The sequence below is a fragment of the Alexandromys fortis genome, unplaced genomic scaffold (assembly GCF_014885135.2).
Source record: "Alexandromys fortis isolate MF-2015 unplaced genomic scaffold, M_Fortis_MF-2015_v1.1 scaffold_74, whole genome shotgun sequence".
Taxonomy (NCBI): Eukaryota; Metazoa; Chordata; class Mammalia; order Rodentia; family Cricetidae; genus Alexandromys; species Alexandromys fortis.
The window spans coordinates 636,658-654,786 of record NW_026068008.1 but is presented as its reverse complement, the minus strand read 5'-3'; the positions used below and the strand labels follow the sequence as shown (position 1 = coordinate 654,786).

At 45.9% G+C, this 18,129-nt stretch overlaps 1 protein-coding gene and 1 non-coding gene across 8 annotated transcripts in view; both read left to right on the top strand.

Moving 5' to 3' along the window:
- The window catches only part of Mapkap1 (MAPK associated protein 1), a 224,137-nt gene that overhangs the window by 178,885 nt on the left and 27,123 nt on the right, over positions 1-18,129 (top strand). For all 7 annotated transcript variants that reach the window (XM_050161678.1, XM_050161674.1, XM_050161675.1 and 4 more), the window contains one exon: positions 2,289-2,429. In XM_050161678.1, coding sequence (XP_050017635.1) covers positions 2,289-2,429 — 141 coding nt within the window. The remainder of the gene's footprint in view (positions 1-2,288; positions 2,430-18,129) is intronic.
- Positions 8,799-8,924, top strand: LOC126513429 (U6atac minor spliceosomal RNA). The gene has a single exon (XR_007595333.1). It is a non-coding gene; the product is annotated as a U6atac minor spliceosomal RNA (small nuclear RNA).

Here is an 18,129-nt window from a genome sequence, read left to right as displayed (position 1 = left end):
GGAGATAGAGACAGAGACCCACACTGGACTTTCGTATTTAAGAAATAAAGAATGTTTTCTTTATAATTTTCATGTATAAAAATCCTAAGGTAGAAATGAATGCTTTTTGGCAGTTATGTTTCTATTAAGATGTAGTTTTGACAGAGTAAAAGACTAAGCTACACTTTCCTCCCAGTTTTCATTCTGATGTCACATTTCCGAGGAGACATTGAGGTCCATGGTCTGTCCCAAATCACTGGTGCTTCAAAGAATGAAACCAGTCCACAGATGGCTCTTGCCGTGGGCACGTCACTCAGTTAGTCCTGCAGTAGGATACTGGTTAAGTCACTGCCGCACACTGCACTTGCACTAGGCTCTAGCCTTGTTCGCACAGCAGTGAGGAGGACATCGCGATCATGGTGACTGCCCTCCTGTGGCTTACAGTCCGGAGGCAGAGATAGGTGATGACTTGGTGGACACTGGCCTGTAGAAGATAGAAATGCAGTGTCAGGAGCCATACTAGATTTGGGGGCTTGGAGTCAGGAAAATCTCCCTTCTTGGAGCCTCATTTGACCAGGCTTTTGAGAAGGAATAGGAAGGAGAGTGGAAAGGACAGGGAGCAGGGCGCTCTGAGCATGGAGGATGAGGACATGTGCAGTATGGTCTAAGATAGGGCTGTGTCCAAGGTGTGTCACATCCTTCCCATGGGAACAGCCTAACACAGGGCTGTATTGTTCATATGAAAGACCATAGTGTTTGGAAACAAAACATACACTTGCTAATAACTGAGTTCAGTGTAAAAGAAGAAGACACAGACTTATTTAAAAAGTCAGCCTGAAGGCAAAGAAAAGCATGGAGTTGTCAGGCTGTGAAGATACCCAAAGCTAGTTAGTACTTTTGCTCCCACAAACTCAGTCTGAACGAATTCTGGACATTTGCCTGTGGTTTGCCTTTATCTAGTGTGGCCTTGGGATATGCCTTAACTTCCCATCGGTTTAAGATGGAAAATTCCAGAACCCTCCATGTTGTCATGTGGTTTAACCTGAATAAAGTACTTGACATCATGACTGACACGGGTAACACACTGCCCATTATTGATTTAGAAGTTTGGTGTGAGCACACCATTTGCCTGTGCTGTTCTCAGGAGAAAGCATAAAGATAAGTAAGAAACTTCCCTGGCCTTTGTGAAACTCCCACTTTAGGACAAAGCAGCCACCAAGCACTTGTAGGACAAGGCTGAGTCTGAGCCCCTCTGGATACCGTTAGTCATTTTATATATTATATTCCTTACATGAATTTTGATGTTCTATGAATGTCAAAGACAAATTCACAGAGGTAGTCACTCACCTAAGATCATACAGCAGATGAGATGGGAGTTGAACCAGGTCTGCTCAGCTCTGATCCAGTATACACCAGCTATTGTAGATGTGTGTCAGAGCCACTAAAACAGATTTCATTGAAGTGGTCAAGTCTGTGCTAGCCTGGGGAAGGGAAAGATTTTGGCTGTTCTGAGGTACCTGAAGGAGTAGTGTAGGCCACGAACAAGACCCAGCAACTGCGCTTCAGAAGTGCCCATCCCAGACTCTGGGAACTGGCATTGGTTTGCCTTTGCTTGATGGAACCTTGAACCTAGGAGCAGTCTGCAGCAGTTGGGAGGCTCTGAGATAGGCATTATGAAGACTGGTAAGAGATTGGAAAACCGTTCAGTCATTTAAGCCGACCTGCTTTCACTGCTGGCTGTAGAAAGGACTTCCCTGAAGGGGGCTGGGATCCAGAGAACGCTGTAGAGCACCAGGCTTTGTCACCCATGTCATGTCACATGTGTGAGTGACCAGATCATAGAGGCAGCCCAGCAGTCCGAAGGCCCGTGAGAGGCCCCTGCCTGAGGCAGGGGAAGCTCTCAACCATGGCAAGGGCTGCTAAGCAGACAGACAGGTTGGGGATTTGGAAGGGGCAGGGTTCTTCAAGGAGCATGGGTGATGTCCATAATCACCACACTCCCAGATTTTGACCAGCGCAATGGAGACCACGCTCCCTGAGAGCATGAGCAGGGTGCTGCCATTCTTTTCTCCCACTGCCTAGCCAAGGGCCTGCCTTGGAATAGGCAGTGTTTGTGGAATTAACTGTTGAATGATTAATACGTTAGCATTCTCTGTTTACTGGAATGGCATTATTAAGTCATCGCTCAGCCTTTTCTCCTCCAAATTAAATAGCCCGTATTATTTTAATTTATCCCAAAGCATTTTAAGCAGACACCATTTGCCAAGCCTCATGTATCTTTATGTGTTAAACTGTTTTTTCCTCCCTAGGTTCAAGGGCAGACGGAGTTTTTGAGGAGGATTCACAAATTGACATCGCTACAGTACAGGATATGCTTAGCAGCCACCATTACAAGTCATTCAAAGTCAGCATGATCCACAGACTACGGTTCACAACTGACGTGCAGTTAGGTGAGTGTGTGTGGAGATGCAGGGGAAGAAATGGCATGCAACTTTTATGTGACCTGGATGAGTAAAGATAATTTGTTTTCTGAGGAAATGTTAAACAATGAAATTTAACGCATGTCCTTTTCCCATCTGAGGGCTCTGTCTTTTCTTCTTTTTGAAAGAGAACTCACTTGAGACTATCCGCAAACTGATGGACCTGTGGGAAGTTTCGTGACTCTTCTGGTCCTGGTCCTCCTGGGATCCTACAGGAGACCTGTCCTTATTCCCCAAGTTCATAGCTTCCATGTTTAAGAAGCTTCACAGTGATCTTAGAGGTTATATTTGGGCCTCACTAGAAAAATCCAGTACTTACGGTTTCAACAAATGTCTGAGCTTGATTTGTTCTTATTAAGCACTAAATTTCTGCTTTTACTTAATCCTAACAGGAATAGAAAATTTACCTTAATAGTCAACATGATATTACTACATCATCAGGGCTGCATTATCTAGGTGTCCACTGTGTCTGCCTCGCTGCTCACTGCTTCCCTCGTACTCTTTACTGCCTAGAAGGTGGCAGTTTTTGCTATCCCACTTGACAGAGGTGATGATGAAGGGCAGAGATAGCCTCATGACCAACTCACACAGGCTGGTGGTACTGTCATGTGGAACCCAGGTCTGACCAGCTCGTATCTTCTGCCCACTAACAAAGCTCTCATACATGGGCAGAGGAGAAGCTGGGAGGGCACCACACTCACATAGCAAGGGAGCTGAATTGTTACCCTGCCATATCTCTCTCCTGTAGAGCCTTGTTTGCCTATTGCACAAGGGGATAAAGATTGAATCTAATTCTAACATTGCTAAGTTTATATTTCTTTTTTTTTTTTTAAGCTTTTCCAGACAGGGTTTCTCTGTGGCTTTGGAGCCTGTCCTGGAACTAGCTCTTGTAGACCAGGCTGGTCTCGAACTCACAGAGATTCACCTGCCTCTGCTGGGATTAAAGGCGTGCGCCACCACTGCCCAGCTTAAGTTTATATTTCTTATAATAAAATCTCTGATATTGGCATTAATTTTAATCTAGCTTCAAAAAGCTAGTATTCTATCATAATATGTATGTGTGTGTGCAGATCTGCCCACCTGTAGAGCTCAGGTGTCTTCCTTCAGTTGCTCTCTACCTTATCTTTTGAGATAGCGTCTCTGACTAACCCTGAGCTCACCAATTTGGCTAGACTGGCTGACCAGCAAGTCCCAGGGTCCTGTCTCCAACACCCCACTGGCCTTTTACTTGAGTTCTTGGAATCCAAAGTCAAGGCTGTTATCACACACATTTTACCAACTGAGTCATTTTCCCAGGCCCCTTTCCAGTTTTGTTGACAGGAACTTGCCATATACTGAATGTTCAGCTTCGTGGTTAAGAGATAGGCAGCTAAGCCTCAACTGGCTTAAGGCTGTGGCTCCCTCACTGGCTGCCATGTAGCCTTAAACCAGGTTCCCTGTCTTTCTGAGCCTCGGTTCTGCCCTGTTCCAGGAGCTCAGCCAGAGCTAAATAATAAGACCGTATCTCAACAACAAACTTAAGAACATAAAATTGCTGAGTGCTGTACGCACTAGGAGTGTTAGTTTCTGATGTCTCTCATAGAGAGAAAATGCAAAGGCTGCCCTGGAAGAGGTCAGGTGTCTAGTGCTGGCATGAAAGCATTTTCCCAGCCTGCTCAAGGTCCTCAGTTCAGTGTCGCCCCACCCACTTCTGCCTGTACTTTGAATGCAAATGGCACCATTGGGAGTGATACTGTTAGAAAGTGTGGCCTTGTTGGAGGAAGTGTGTCACTGGGGGTTGGCTTTGAGGTTTCAGATGCTCGAACTTTGGCCCAGTGTCACTCTCTTCTGCTGCCTGCAAAACCAGATGTAGAACTCTCGGCTACCTCTCCAGCACCATGTCTGCTGGTGTGCCACCATGCTTCCCACTATGATGTTAATGAAGTAGACCTCAGAAATGTAAGTCAGCCCCAGTTAAATGTTTCCTTATAATAATTGCTGTGGTCATTGTGTCTCTCCACAGCAATAAAACCCTAAGACAGCCTCCCTTCAAATGCTCCAGACAGCCTTGTTGGCATGAGTGATGTCTGGAGGAGCTGTATTTTCCTAGAGCTCTGCTTCCTTACACTGTGGGCTCTGACCCACATGGGTTTGCATAACTGAATGTGGAGATTTCAGAAGATCTGATTCAAAAACCATGATGTAATAAATCTGAGGGGTTTGCCATGTTGGATCTTCTTGCCACCTTGGTTATGAATGCCATCTGTACTCTGCAGTATTCATGTGTCACACCATCTCATACCAACAACATGGGCACCTCAGCTCAGATCTGAGCAGACTATTGCATGTTATGAATTGCTGTGTTTGTACTATACATATATTGTTTTCAGACTAGAGAGATGCTCAGTGGTTATGATCATTCATGCTTTTCTAGAGGACCACACCCATGTTGTGGCTCGAAGCCATCTTAAATTCAATTCCAGGGGATCTGCATCCTCTTCTAACCTTCACACAGGCTGGTATCTGAAGGCCCTGAGGTTATTTGAGGCATCAAGCCCATGTGGAACACTCGAGAGGCGGTCAGTCTCCCACATTTGTATCATGATGAAGTCCCCAGCAATGAGTATTGCGACCACATACCTGTCGAGCAGCACAGGAACTGTAGGAAGAGCTGGGGACTGTAAGAGGTCACCACCAACGCCTTTGGAAGGACAGACAGACATCTCCACTGGGTCTGGATAGCACTTGAATTGCCAGGTGCCCAGGATACGCATCTGGGTACCATTACTGAATTTGATGTGCTGGCTGTGATGGCCACTCCTGGCAAACCCATCCTCAGCTGTTCCTCTACCCTGTTTTGAGACAGGATCTCTCGTTGAATCTGGAGCTTGCCAACTTGGCTGTGGTCTCCAGCAGTCCAGAAATTCTTTTGTTTCCACCTCCCTAACACTAGGAATACAGCTGTGCGCTGCCACACTTAGAGTTTTCACATGGGTTCCAGAGAGTCAAATTTATGCTTGTACAGAAGACAGCAAATGAGCTTCCTCCTCAGCCCCTGGGTCTGCTTTTTCTGATGGCTTCTTTCTAGGAAATCCTATCCTTGCTAACTGCCATTATGGCAAGGGTCAAGCAGGATATTCCAGAGGCCCCCAGCTCTGTCCGCAGTGTGAGAAGCAATGCCTGGAATGACCACAGACCCCAGGCCTGCCTCCCATTGTTCTCCAAAGGCAAGAGGACAAACTTATATTCACCTGATTCTGACCTGAAGATTCATCCCAAGACAGAAAGGCCACACGAGTCTGTTGTGGGGGAGCAGGGTTCTGTAGTCAGCCCTGGGTTCCTCCCTCTGTACCGCAGTGGCACCCTCCCTCTTCCACCTTAGTTGTTACCATGTATAAAGCCAGTGATATAAAACTTTCCTTCTAGGGTTGTGAGGGAGTATCTGGCCCACAGAAGCTGATTCTAAACAGTAGCTTAGCCTAGCTCTGATGCTTGTCCTTATCTATGTTGCCTTTTGCCACCTCTCCTAGTTGCTCCAAACTGAGTTGCTCAGATTTGGAGATGCCTCTCCGAATCTTGTAGCCACAGTAGATACCTATGAGACTAAAAAGGGATAAAGCTGGTGTTTCCCGTGTCCCTCTCCATAATGGAGTTCTCTGAAGTAAGGCTGGGGAGATCCCAGCTCCAGGATACTTGCAGTGGCGCACATGGTGCCCTCTGGTGGACAGACTCGGCTCTGGGGTGTATCTAAACAACTGTTAAAATGTTTGTTTCTCTTAGATGCTAAGCTCAAACTTTGGCATCAAAAGCAGAAGCTTCACTGGTTACTCCTAAGAAATTCTGTGACAGTCAGATAAACTGCCCTTGAGTAATGAGTAAGTTTGTTCCCAGGTAGGTCAAGTGTCTAGCATTTGAGTCTCCCACCTTACAGAGTACCTGACAACCCCTCAACTCTCACAACACACTTGCATACAACAGGAATTCTTTCCCGTCAGGGCATCAGACAGCACTCTCTTCTTAAGTATTCACATGAGCAGCTACATTCTGAGATCAGTAAATAATTTATTTTAGTTCACCTGACCTGCTAGGTGCTTCAGATCACTACTGACACTGATGGAGAGTCTTCCCACCCATCCATCCTGTGTCAGTCAGATTAGAGATTTCCTCTGGCCCTGTGCTGAGTGCCTATCTGCGGCATTTGCCCAGCATCCCTGCTTACCCACAGAGAGCCACCATCCACTTGGAATTCATGGTACAAAGACCCACACAGCAGAAGGTGGAAACCTGGGGCTCTGCCCTGCGGCTGCAGCTGCCTGTCTTCTGATGGGGCAGAAGGGGCCCACGCTCTAGTTACCATCTGCCATTTGCTTCTAAGAAAGCCAGGGGATGAAAGGCACCAGACTTTGCCCTGTAAGACTCAAATGTAATTCAGTTTTCTACCGATCTATGACTGAAGCACTAGTGGAGTCTGTAAATAAAACCCATGACAAAAATCTAACTTTTTAAGCTATTGGCAAGAGTGAATGGGAGATGGCTGAGTTTGTATAGTGCCTGCACACAAACATTGAGGACCTAAGCTCAATACCCAGCACCCATGTAAAAGCCAGGTCACAATGGTATGTGTATGTAATCACAGTGCTGGGGAGGTAGAGATAGAAGGATGCATGGGGCTTGCTGTGCCAGTCAAGTTGCACTGGGGAGCTCCAGCTTCAAAAACAAAGGTGGAAAGTGATTGAGGAAAGCATCTTGCATTGACCTCCAGCTTCCACATGAATATGCACACACATGCACATGTTTCTAAGCACGCGTGCACGCAGGCGCACATGCACGCGCAAATACAAAAGAACCCAAAAAAAAAGAAAAATCAGACTAGGAATGCAGCTCAAGGAGGAACACTTGCCTGTTAATGAGCCCTCGGTTCTAGCCCTAACACTATGATAATGTTGACCAATTGTAGTGAACTATCAGTAAGTTAGAGGCGGCTCTCAGTTAGCTTGTGTTTAATATGTACCTGGCACTTTGATAACCAGACTCTGTGTGCATTAATAGTTGGACTCACAGAACTGTTATATGACATAGCCATAGTTTACCTGAGGAAACTGAGTGTAGGGACCTTCCCTGGATGCAAGCCCTCGCTGTGCTGATACTCAAGTTCAGTAACAGTTCACAGCTTACAGACCACCCTTGCTACCCCATTTAATCTGCTTGGTACATCAGCATCGTAGCCCCATTTCCTGACTGAGAAAACAGGCTTGAAGGATTTGATGAGATAATACAGCATGCGAGAAACATGTAGCTATTATTTAATAGCTACTAACTTGCTTTCCCTCCCATTCAGTCACCAGAATACACAGTAGGGTTTCTAGGGAACTGGGACAGAAGCCCAGTGCCAAACACCGAACTCCAGCTGTAGCACCAGAGATGCCTCAGCCATTCCCTGCCTGACTTGCACAGAGAAAGACCCTGTGAACACCTTTCCCTCTGATCCTTCCTGGTTCTGGGGTGGCTGAGAGTGTCAGCTCCCGCACTTCTTGTGTAGACCTGATCCTCACTGTGGCTGTTTCTGTAAAACATTCTGAGAATGTTTCATCTCCTTCCCCTCCTGGCAAGCCTGAAAATTCAGGTGCCCTTAAGTCAGGACCTTGCTTGCACTTATGCCAAATTGAGACACTTCCATTAACCTCCTGTGGGCAGGGTTCTATATGCCAGGACTGGTAGGGGTAAGTAGACTTGTAGACACTGAAATTAAAAAAGGGTCAGAGATGCTAGCCGGGCATGGTGGTGCATACCTTAATCTTAGGAGGCTGAGGCATATGAGTCTCTGTGAGTTCAAAGCCAGCCTGGTCTACAGAGTAAGTTTCAGGACAGCCAGGGCTACACAGAGAAACCCTGTCTCAAAAGGGGACTGAGTGCCAGCGGTGATCTAGGAAGCTTATAGTACGCTATCCCTAAGTATTTTTTGTGGCACAAGGAGAAAGACTACACAGAAATTAAGGTGAAACACGGCAGTGGGCCAAGATACTGCTATAATAATGCTGCTCAGTATACAACACAGAATTATAACCCTAACCATGTAACTCTGTAACTCTGTCTTTGGCTCAGAATAACCCCCCGGGGTATATGGGGGGGGGCATGGGCTGTGCTCAAAGTATCATAATTGCCATATTTAGAAAGTACAACCTCACAGAATTCAATTCTGATTTTCTCAGCATTCTCAGACCAGGTCATGTGGTAGCTGAGCCACTTGTACTAACTTGCCTCCTTTGTCATCTGTCACTGTAGACCCTTCTCACATCACGAAAAAAGATGGGTTAATCCACCCAGCTGTTATTTCATTTTCTAGTTAGAAGCTCTAAGCAAATGTTGTATGAAAGAAGAGAAGGTTAGCACTCCCCTTGACAAGGATGGAAGAGGCCCTTGGGCCTAACAACACACATACGGTTAAGGCATCGCCACCTACGTCGTGACATCTAACCACTCAGTAAAGAAATTACATTTAAAAAAGAAAGAAACCACAAGCAAGAACTCAAAGAAAGCTTTACTTCAATGTTTTTAGCCATGTAATAGGCACATTTAAGATGCATCACAAGAGCAGCCAGTGAGAACAGGCGACTGCAGCCAGGTCTTTATTTCTTCTTGGACCATGTGGTGTTAGTAGTTCTGGGTGGCCGTGTGAACAAGACATGCTTTTCTGTGGTTTTTAGTCAGGTACTTGTAAAGTAAAGAATTTGTGTGCTCAAGAAGTAACTGAGCCTCCCTGTTCCTGGCCCTTTGCTGATTCTAAAGAGGTGGCATTCCCTATTCCAGGTCACTGCAGTGACCACTGGGAAACGTCTACCATATCTGACTCCACATCCATGGGTCACTTAGTTCAACAGTGGCACTTCTGCTGCTCAGTGATTGGCCTCTTCAATGTGACAGACAAAATCCAGTGTTGAATTAAAAACTGATGAAAACAGGTCAGAACTATGATGGCGTGGGGGAGGGGGAGGGAAATGGGAGGCGGCGGTGGGGAAGGACAGAAATCTTTAATAAATAAATAAATAAAACAAATTTAAAAAAAAATAAAAAATAAAAGAACTATGATGGTGGCCTCCGGAAACCCTCTACACTAGAGCTTATTAACGCAGTGTCTGGTGACAGCAGGTGTCAGCATTTGTCAACTGCTTATCTTGTCCAAGTCCTCTCCCGGAGCCTCCCTTTGGAGAATTCCTATCCAGCAATCTGGGGTTCCTTGGGTGACTGAGAAGGAATTGAACATTGGAAAAATGGAGATTGTGCACGACCATCACAGTAGAAGGAGCTGGAGTAGAATTCCAGAGAGTTCCTTTCCCTACCCTACCCCCAGACTGCCCTTGATTCACTCCCTGTTCTTGGTGTTCAAACTACAGTAGGACAGGGGCCTATCCGTAGGAGAACCAGCTTTCCCCACTCCTCTGGCAGTGTGCAAAACAGTCCTGGGAAAGGTCAGTCCTTTCCAGCCGACTTCAAGGGCTCTCCTGAGGTGTCCATTTACCATAGAGTGTCCAGTGCTGGAGTGCCTTCCACTCACAGAGAGCACTGCTGAGCGAGCACAGCCTCAGGTCCCCTGGAAAGGGTCCTCTCTGGTGCCCAGCCCTGTGGTAAATGCTGTTGTGCTGGCTGGGACCAGGTCAACAGTCTAGCTGGGCACTTACCTGTCACCAGGTGTGTTACAGACCACACACTGGAGCTGTCAGCTTCTGACTGAGGTGCCCCAATGCTTTGAGATGATGAGCTCCTTAAGTAGAGCCAGTGAGCCTGCAGCCAATACCCTCCTAGTTCCAAGGAAGCAGTGTTCTTCAGGCTACACTGACTTGTGCCTCCACATGATTTGCTCCTGCTTTGAGTGCCTAGCATATTGTTTAAGGGTGCTTCTTATACTGTGATATAGTCCACCCGTGTGTTGCAGGAGTGCTTGTCTGTTAAGCCCTGGCCTGGTAGTATGGAGAAATGAATTATGGTTGCAGCTCTGTCATTAATGGATGACATCAGACAAGTCATGTCCCTAGCTCTGAGCCTTGGTGACTTTCTGTGGAGAATAAAAACCCCCAGATAGGGGTTTATTATTACTCTGAGGTCTCATTAAGCCCAAACAGCCTGTGTGTCTGATCCTGTGTGTAAATTCAGACAAGTCTCAAAGACTTCTCTGACTGTTCTGTAATGCTATCGATTGCCACATATATTCAGCAAAATCCACTCTGGTCAAGAGTTGTTCATTGGCACTCCCAGAGGGCTTTTCTGGGCTCCCCGGCTCTGTGTAACCTAAAGACAAGAAGCTTGTGGAACTGGATCAAAAACTGCTCCAGGATTTGACAACAGTGGGCTTTGTAGTCTCAGATTCAAAGTCATAAGAAATTGATGCATAAACCCCACTCCTGTATAAGCCAATAACCAGCAACTCAGAATATCCACTGAGTATGGAGTGGCGAATGCTGCCGTGTTACCAAAATGATGCCTCTTTTCCCTAGAGGTGGTATTTTAAGTGTGTCTGTTACAGTGTGTTTCCTCAGAGACAATGGAAACTGCTTTCTGGTACGGTCTTGATCCCAGTTTTGCAGTTTACTAACTTTTTACCTTTCTTGGGTTCATCTGGTTTTGCTAGTAATTTTTTATTTTATATATATTATATAGTACATACACACAATGTATTTTGATCATATTCATTCCTTCCCTCAAATCCTTCCAGATCTTTCCCACTAGCTTCGCTTCATGTTTGCTCTCCCCTGAGCGTGCGCTCTCTCTCTCACACGCTCTCTCGCTCTCTTTCTGTTTCTCTCTCTCTTATAAAAGCCCCTTGAGTCCAGTTTGTGTTGGCCAACTCCTCCAGGACATAGATCCTGCCCTGGGGTGTTGTTGATATACCAGGTGTCACACAATTAAAGGAAACTGGCTCTCCCCCTCTGAGTCTGGGTTCATCTTTAAGAACTGTAGTAATGACTTGAATTTCCTACAGCAATGCAAGATGAGCATTTGAATTGCTGTACTGCTCCATCCCTCTGACATCCAAGGAGTTGACACTTTCGTTACCCCAAGATCATGGAAGACGTTTCTTTATTCAAGATAACAACAGTAGGAATATACTCCCCAAAATCCTGGTCTAAATGAATAACCTGGATATCTCGCAGGTGGCCATTTCCTAACCTGAGTGTCATAACCCTCCAGGTCAGAGAAATTTCTTCTAACTCCGAATGGAAGTCTTCGAGGTTACAGGAAGGTTTGTGCCACGAAGTGTGGTGCTAGAGGTTATTGGAAGGATCCACAGTGACAGACAGGTTGAACTGCCTGGCTGGACAGGCATTCTACATTTTTGTGCTTTCAAGACTAACACAAAGCAGGTCTCAGGTACCCAGGCCTAGGGCCAGGCACATACTTGATCGCATCCTTCCTTGGCTCCCTGACCACCTAGTCCCAGCCCATGCCCAGCTCCTGACACTATTAAACATAGCTGGAGCCTATAGCTCTGGTGACTTGTGATGGTTAGAGTCATTTGGGAAGAAGGAACCCCAGTTGAGAAAACACCTCTATAAGATTGGTCTGTAGGCAAGTCTGTGGAGGGCATTTTCTTGAGAATTGATGTGAGATGTCCCAGCCCACTATGGGAGATGCCATCCCTAGGCAAGTGGTCCAACGTTGTAGAAGAAAGCAAGTGAGCAAGCCAGAAGGAGCAGCATTCCTCCATGGTCTCCGCTTCAGTTTCTGCCTCCAGGTTCCTCCCATTTGAGTTCTTGATTTGGCTTCCTACAATGATGACTGTGGTTGAGACAGTAAGCCAGATAGATAAACCCTTTCCTCCCTAAATTGCTTTTAGTCATGGTCTTTATCAGACAATAGAAAGTAACTCATATAGCCCCGAGGATGTGAGTCAGCATCTTGTGCATCCTTTCGCATTTTGCCCAGGCTCAAAGCTTAAGGGAGCAGTGCTAAAGCTTGAACTTAGGACTTTCAGAGTTCCTGGCCCTAACCACTTAGCACTGCTGCCTTTAAATGTGGCCAGGCTCCTGCTGCCTTCAGAGACAGAGGTGCTCGATGACCCGATATACACAGAAGGACCTGGGGTAGGGGCTTCCCAAAAGGGGTCCTCTGAATGATGATATACAGTGCTAAATTCCTTTTATGGAAATATTTTGGTTAGTTAGAACAGATGTGGGTCCCCTTGTAATAACTCCTTGGACAAACTGTTTCCCTGGAGAGTTGTAGCTGCATTAGAGTTGTGCTTTGTTTATTTTGAGCTGTCTTGTTAAGGAAGGATTTATATGCTGGCGTTGATGTAGGACAGCAATCAGGCCATGTTTTCTGCCTTTGACAGTTGGCGTGATAGTTTGCTTCCAGTGAAGTTTGACTCACTGTATCTGGAAGCTGTCAGTGTGGGAGCATGAAAAGGTCATGACGGATGGCGACGGATAAGTGAGTAGGGGAAGAGAGCTGGTAAAGAAGACAAATGGCCTCCCGCACTTGTGAGGGAAGGGCTGACCCTGGCCACTCCAGGCCAGCCCTGTGCTCTCCCTCTTTACCTGCCATGACTGAGACTGAGAAAGCTCTGGACACTTTTGTGACAGTGGCAGGAGGCTGCATATGGCAGAGTCCAGAGGCGCCTTCCCAGCACCTCAGCCCCTTGGGTACAGGAGAGCTTGTGGGTGGAATTGTTCTCCACTTTAGGGTCACCTCACAGTCGTCACTACAGACATGTTGGGGACGAAAAATTGTGAAATGGAAATGGTAGGGGGAAAAGTTAACCTTAAGATTTTAAAACCGTGATTATTTTGTTAAAATACAGGGACATAACTCAGCAATAAAAGTGTTTTCCCAGGGGGCTGGAGAGATGGCTCAGTGGTTAGGAGCATTGCCTGCTCTTCCAAAGGTCATGAGTTCAATTCCCAGCAACCACATGGTGGCTCACAACCATCTGTAATGGGGTCTGGTGCCCTCTTCTGGCCAGAATATTGTATACATAATAAATAAATAAATAAATAAATAAATAAATAAATAAATAAATATTTTTTAAAAAAAGTGTTTTCCCAGGTGGCAAGCCTGAGACCTGAATTCCATTTCCAACACCACAAAGTAAGTAGTTAGGTAGGTAGGTAGGTAGGTAGGTAGGTAGGTAGGTGGGTAGGTGGGTAGGTGGGTAGGTGGGTAGGTGGGTAGGTAGGTGGGTGGGTAGGTGGATGGATGGATGGATGGATGGATGGAAGGAAGGAAGGAAGGAAGGAAGGAAGGAAGGAAGGAAGGAAGGAAGGAAGGAAGGAAGGAAATACTTTTGGGGACTGGAGAGATGACTCAGAATTAAAAGCATCGGCTGCTCTTCCAGAGTACCCCCATTCAATTCCCAGTATCCACATATCTGCTAACAACTGCCTGTAACTCCAGCTCCAGAGGATCCAGGGTCCTCTTCTGACCTCTGCAGGCACCAGTCACACATGTCTGCAAGTTCATAGACATACATGTGGGCAAAATGCCCATACACATAACATTAAAAATTTAAAAACATACATATTGTTGGGTGCATACTTCAGCACTGGTAAAGAACAGAATCTTCTGCTAACCAGAATTAACTCAGTGTTTAGAATGGAGCCTTTGAGATCTTTCTGGAAACACACACACACCGTTCTGGGGAGGGAGTCCAGGCCCTTGTGCATGTCAGGCAAGTACTCTACCACTGAGCACTTTGCTAACCCTATATAAATATTTTTTCTTTCCTATTTCATTTGGTAGTGTGACATAAGAACTTAAGTCACACTTCTCTTCTGGCCTGATTTTCCTTGGTTATGCTGTATTTCATCATGGGTGTGTTACTCCTCAATGTAACCATTCAGTTTGAAGAAATATGTATTTAATGAAGGTCCACCTCCCTTCTGTCTTCATATGTTTATAATTTGAGTTGATTGAAATTATGTGTTAAAATTGACATCTTAATGAGTCCCTCTGCGTGTCCCAGAGATGTCACACAAAAACTTTGCATATGAAAAGCATGCACAAACTGGGTAGTGGTGGTACATCCCTTTAATCCCAGCACACAGGAGGCGGAAGCAGACTGTTATCTGTGAGTTCAAGGACAGCCAGGACACACAGAGAAACCCTGTCTTAAAAACCAGAGAGAGGGCTGGAGAGATGGCTCAGTAGTTAAGAGGATTGCCTGCTCTTCCAAAGGTCCTGAGTTCAATTCCCAGCAACAATATGGTGGCTCACAACCATCTGTAATGAGGTCTGGTGCCCTCTTCTGGCCTGCAGGCATACAAGCAGACAGAATAAATACTGTATACATAATAAATAAATAAAAAGAAATAAGAAAAACGGGGGGGGGGGCGAGGAAGGGAGGGAAGACACAGAGTGTGCATGAGCACAAAAGTCAGAAGAAAGAACAGTGATTAGATGTTGTGCTGGCTTGCCAAATATGGGCACTATACTGGTCAGTAGAAACTGGACATTTGTTTGACATCTGAACATTTTCGTATACCCTGGTGAAAGTAGAGAAGGGAGGGCTGCAAGGCTGCTTGGGCAGAGTTTTTCTCTGTGTCTTCTTGACTCAAATCTGAACAGCCCACGAGAGCCATATGGGAACCAGACAGTTCTGGATTTGAACTTTCCTACTTCCAAGCTCTCTGACATCATCAAAGACCCCGTCCCTCAGTAAATATCACAATCAGAAGTAAATATCACAATATAGAAGCCAGCACAGTTTCTACTCACCAGTGCAGTGCCTGAGAGGATGGTCTCTGACACAAGTGTTCTGACTTCAGATCCCAGGCCACTTGTGAGTTGTGTGATCTTGACAGGTTCTTAGCCTTTCTGTGTTTCTGTTTCCTTATCTATAAAATAGAATGAGCAGAGAGGCCACTTCATGGGGCTGCTGGAGTACACAGAGTCTCTCGAGCCTTGAAAGCACCTGGTGGACACTTTAGCGCTCAGTGTGTTAATCTGCTGTGGATATGTCATGAATGATGTGTTTGACAGTGGCATGCCTGCTGGGCCTAGGGACACTGTTCCACATGATTCCTGGAGCTGGAGCTGCTGAAAGGCAGTGAGCCTGCAGGGGTCAAATCTTTGCCATAGGCCTGGACTGTAGCCGTAGGATGGTGAGCCACTGAGAACGTGGCAGCAGCAGTCTTCTTTGGGCTCTGCAGTCTCAAGGAAGCCCTGCTGCTCTGGCCCCGCCTCCTCCTTTGCACACTTCAAAGGCTGCAGTGGCAAGTGGGTCCAGATGCACTGATTGACTTCCCTGATCAGAGTCCCACCAGCCTAGGTCCCATAGCCCCCACATACTGCATCCTAGCTCTAGCATCTTTATCCACAGCCTGGAGTAAACCTTCTAACCAGCTTCCCTGCAGCAAGCTTCCAACCTTCCAACCAAAAAAGAAATTTAAAAAATAAAAAATGGCCGGGCAGTGGTGGCGCACGCCTTTAATCCCAGCACTTGGGAGGCAGAGGCAGGTGGATCTCTGTGAGTTCGAGACCAGCCTGGTCTACAAGAGCTAGTTCCGGCACAGGCTCCAAAGCCACAGAGAAACCCTGTCTCAAAAAAGCAAAAAAAATAAAAATAAATAAAAATAAAAATGCTTGGGCTCCCAGAGGTCTCCATTTGCCTCCAGACTTAGATGTGCTCAGCGAGGTAGGGCCCTCCTTAGACTGCCACAGGCCCTCCCAGCCTGCTTGCACTTGTCCAGTAGGAACAGCCAAGTCTGTGGGGCTTCACTCAGCTTTAAGAAGCATAGAGAGTCACAATTCCCCATTGTGAGGTTATTTAATGCACAAAGGGTTTTTCCCTTCAGGAAAGATTCTCCTACAGGTTCCTTTAAATAGTGACTCCTCGAGGCAGGCAAGAGTTTTACAGATCATTAACTACCTGACTGAAAGCCTGCAGGGCACGGAAACTTAAAACCGAAGTGTTGGGAGCCCCTGCCAATTACAGATCAATCCAGAATGAAGACAGAGTATCACTGGAACCAAGTCAGTGGGAAAATGTGATTTGATTCAGGAAACTCATGTGCATGCTGCTCTTGTGGAGCACACCAATTGTTTAAATGATGCTCCACCTGTCTGCCCATCTTGAGCCTTTTGCATTCACCTCCCATATCTCCATCCCCAAGCTGCAGTCTTGGGGTTCCCTTCCACAAACTGCACCAGTGGCAGTAACCTCAGGAAAGGGTGTCATTGGGAAAGGGTTCTGTGGCCAAGTGGAGTGTAGGCAACTGATGCGCAGATACAGCAGGTAATGGATGAACTATGCGCTAACAATTTGCAGATAAAAATAATGGAAGTTAAAAGTGTACTTTACATGATAAAAGAAAGATGAAAGAGGATGAGCAGTCTGTTACATCTGAGATGGTTACAGGAGTCCCGCTTTGTGAAGTAGGCTCTGTTGAAAAGATTGATGCAATGGGGAGTGACCTTGGCTTGGAGCAGGAGCTGGTGATGTATGTATGAGCATCCCTCTGCTAAATGGACCCAGATTTGTAGCACTAATATACATGGGAGCCCAGAACCAAACTCAGTATGGCAATAAATCAACAGCCACTTTGGGTGTCATTTCTGGTTTATATTCCACTATTGTTCTATCACTTTAATTCATGTCACTATCATCTTTTCATCTGGAACAGTTTTATATAATTTTCCAGTGGAGTTACCTGACAAATCCTATCAAATTAACAAGGTACATTAACAGTATTGACTGACTGCGGCTTCAGGAGTTGCGTGGCCTTAGAACAAAATTTTAACCATCTTTGTCTGGTGGTGATTTTTTTCCTTTCTTTCTGAAAGAGGAATGTGGGGCAGGGTTTATTTCCACATAGAGATATGTACATTTATTTTTGCTCGGTTCGTTTTGACTGTTATAAATGTCAAAATAAGAAGCAGATAAGGAGGGAAAACCCTGCTCACATGAACGCACACCCCATTGCCACAGTGTACACTCACATGATCACACACCCCATTGCCACAGTGTGCTCTCCATGAATCTCACCCCATTTTCACTGTGTACACTCACATGATCACACACCCATTGCCACAGTGTGCTCTCCATGAATCTCACCCCGTTTTCACAGCGTACACTCACATGATCACACACCCCATTGTCACAGTGTGCACAGTGAACACTCACCTCGTTACCACTGCCGTGGCTTAAGTACTTGTCTCCTTTCAGATAACTATAGAGATGTCCAGATCCTTAACAATTGATGACCAAACTGGAGGCTGGCTTGTCATGGGATAGTCATAATCTATTTCAAGTGAAATGTAATCAAATTGGGCTCCTGATAGCTTCTCAGCTTCTGAAATCCTCCATTCCTGAGATCCAGAGTCAGTTGGACTTAGGACACTTATGCCTAATTGAAATATGTTGCTCCCTGAAATATGTCCAGTGCAAACCCAGCATTGGGTTAATAAAATAAAATAAATAAATAAAAATAATTGCTGGGCTCTACCAAAGATGACAGGGCTAACAGCCATCCCTGCACATCTCCTCGGTACCCTCTATCAGCATATAGCCTTCTTCCTTTGTCTAACTGGTTTTGGAATCAGTCTACTCACAAAACATTACAATAGACTGCGGGGGGGGGAGCAAAATCCAAAAATGGAGATTGTATTTATTTTCATTTCTTTTTCACATTTAAATTTGCTGCCAGGCTATGGTGTCGTGTGTGTCTGTGTTTTCATTGGGGGTGGGGGTATTAACTGA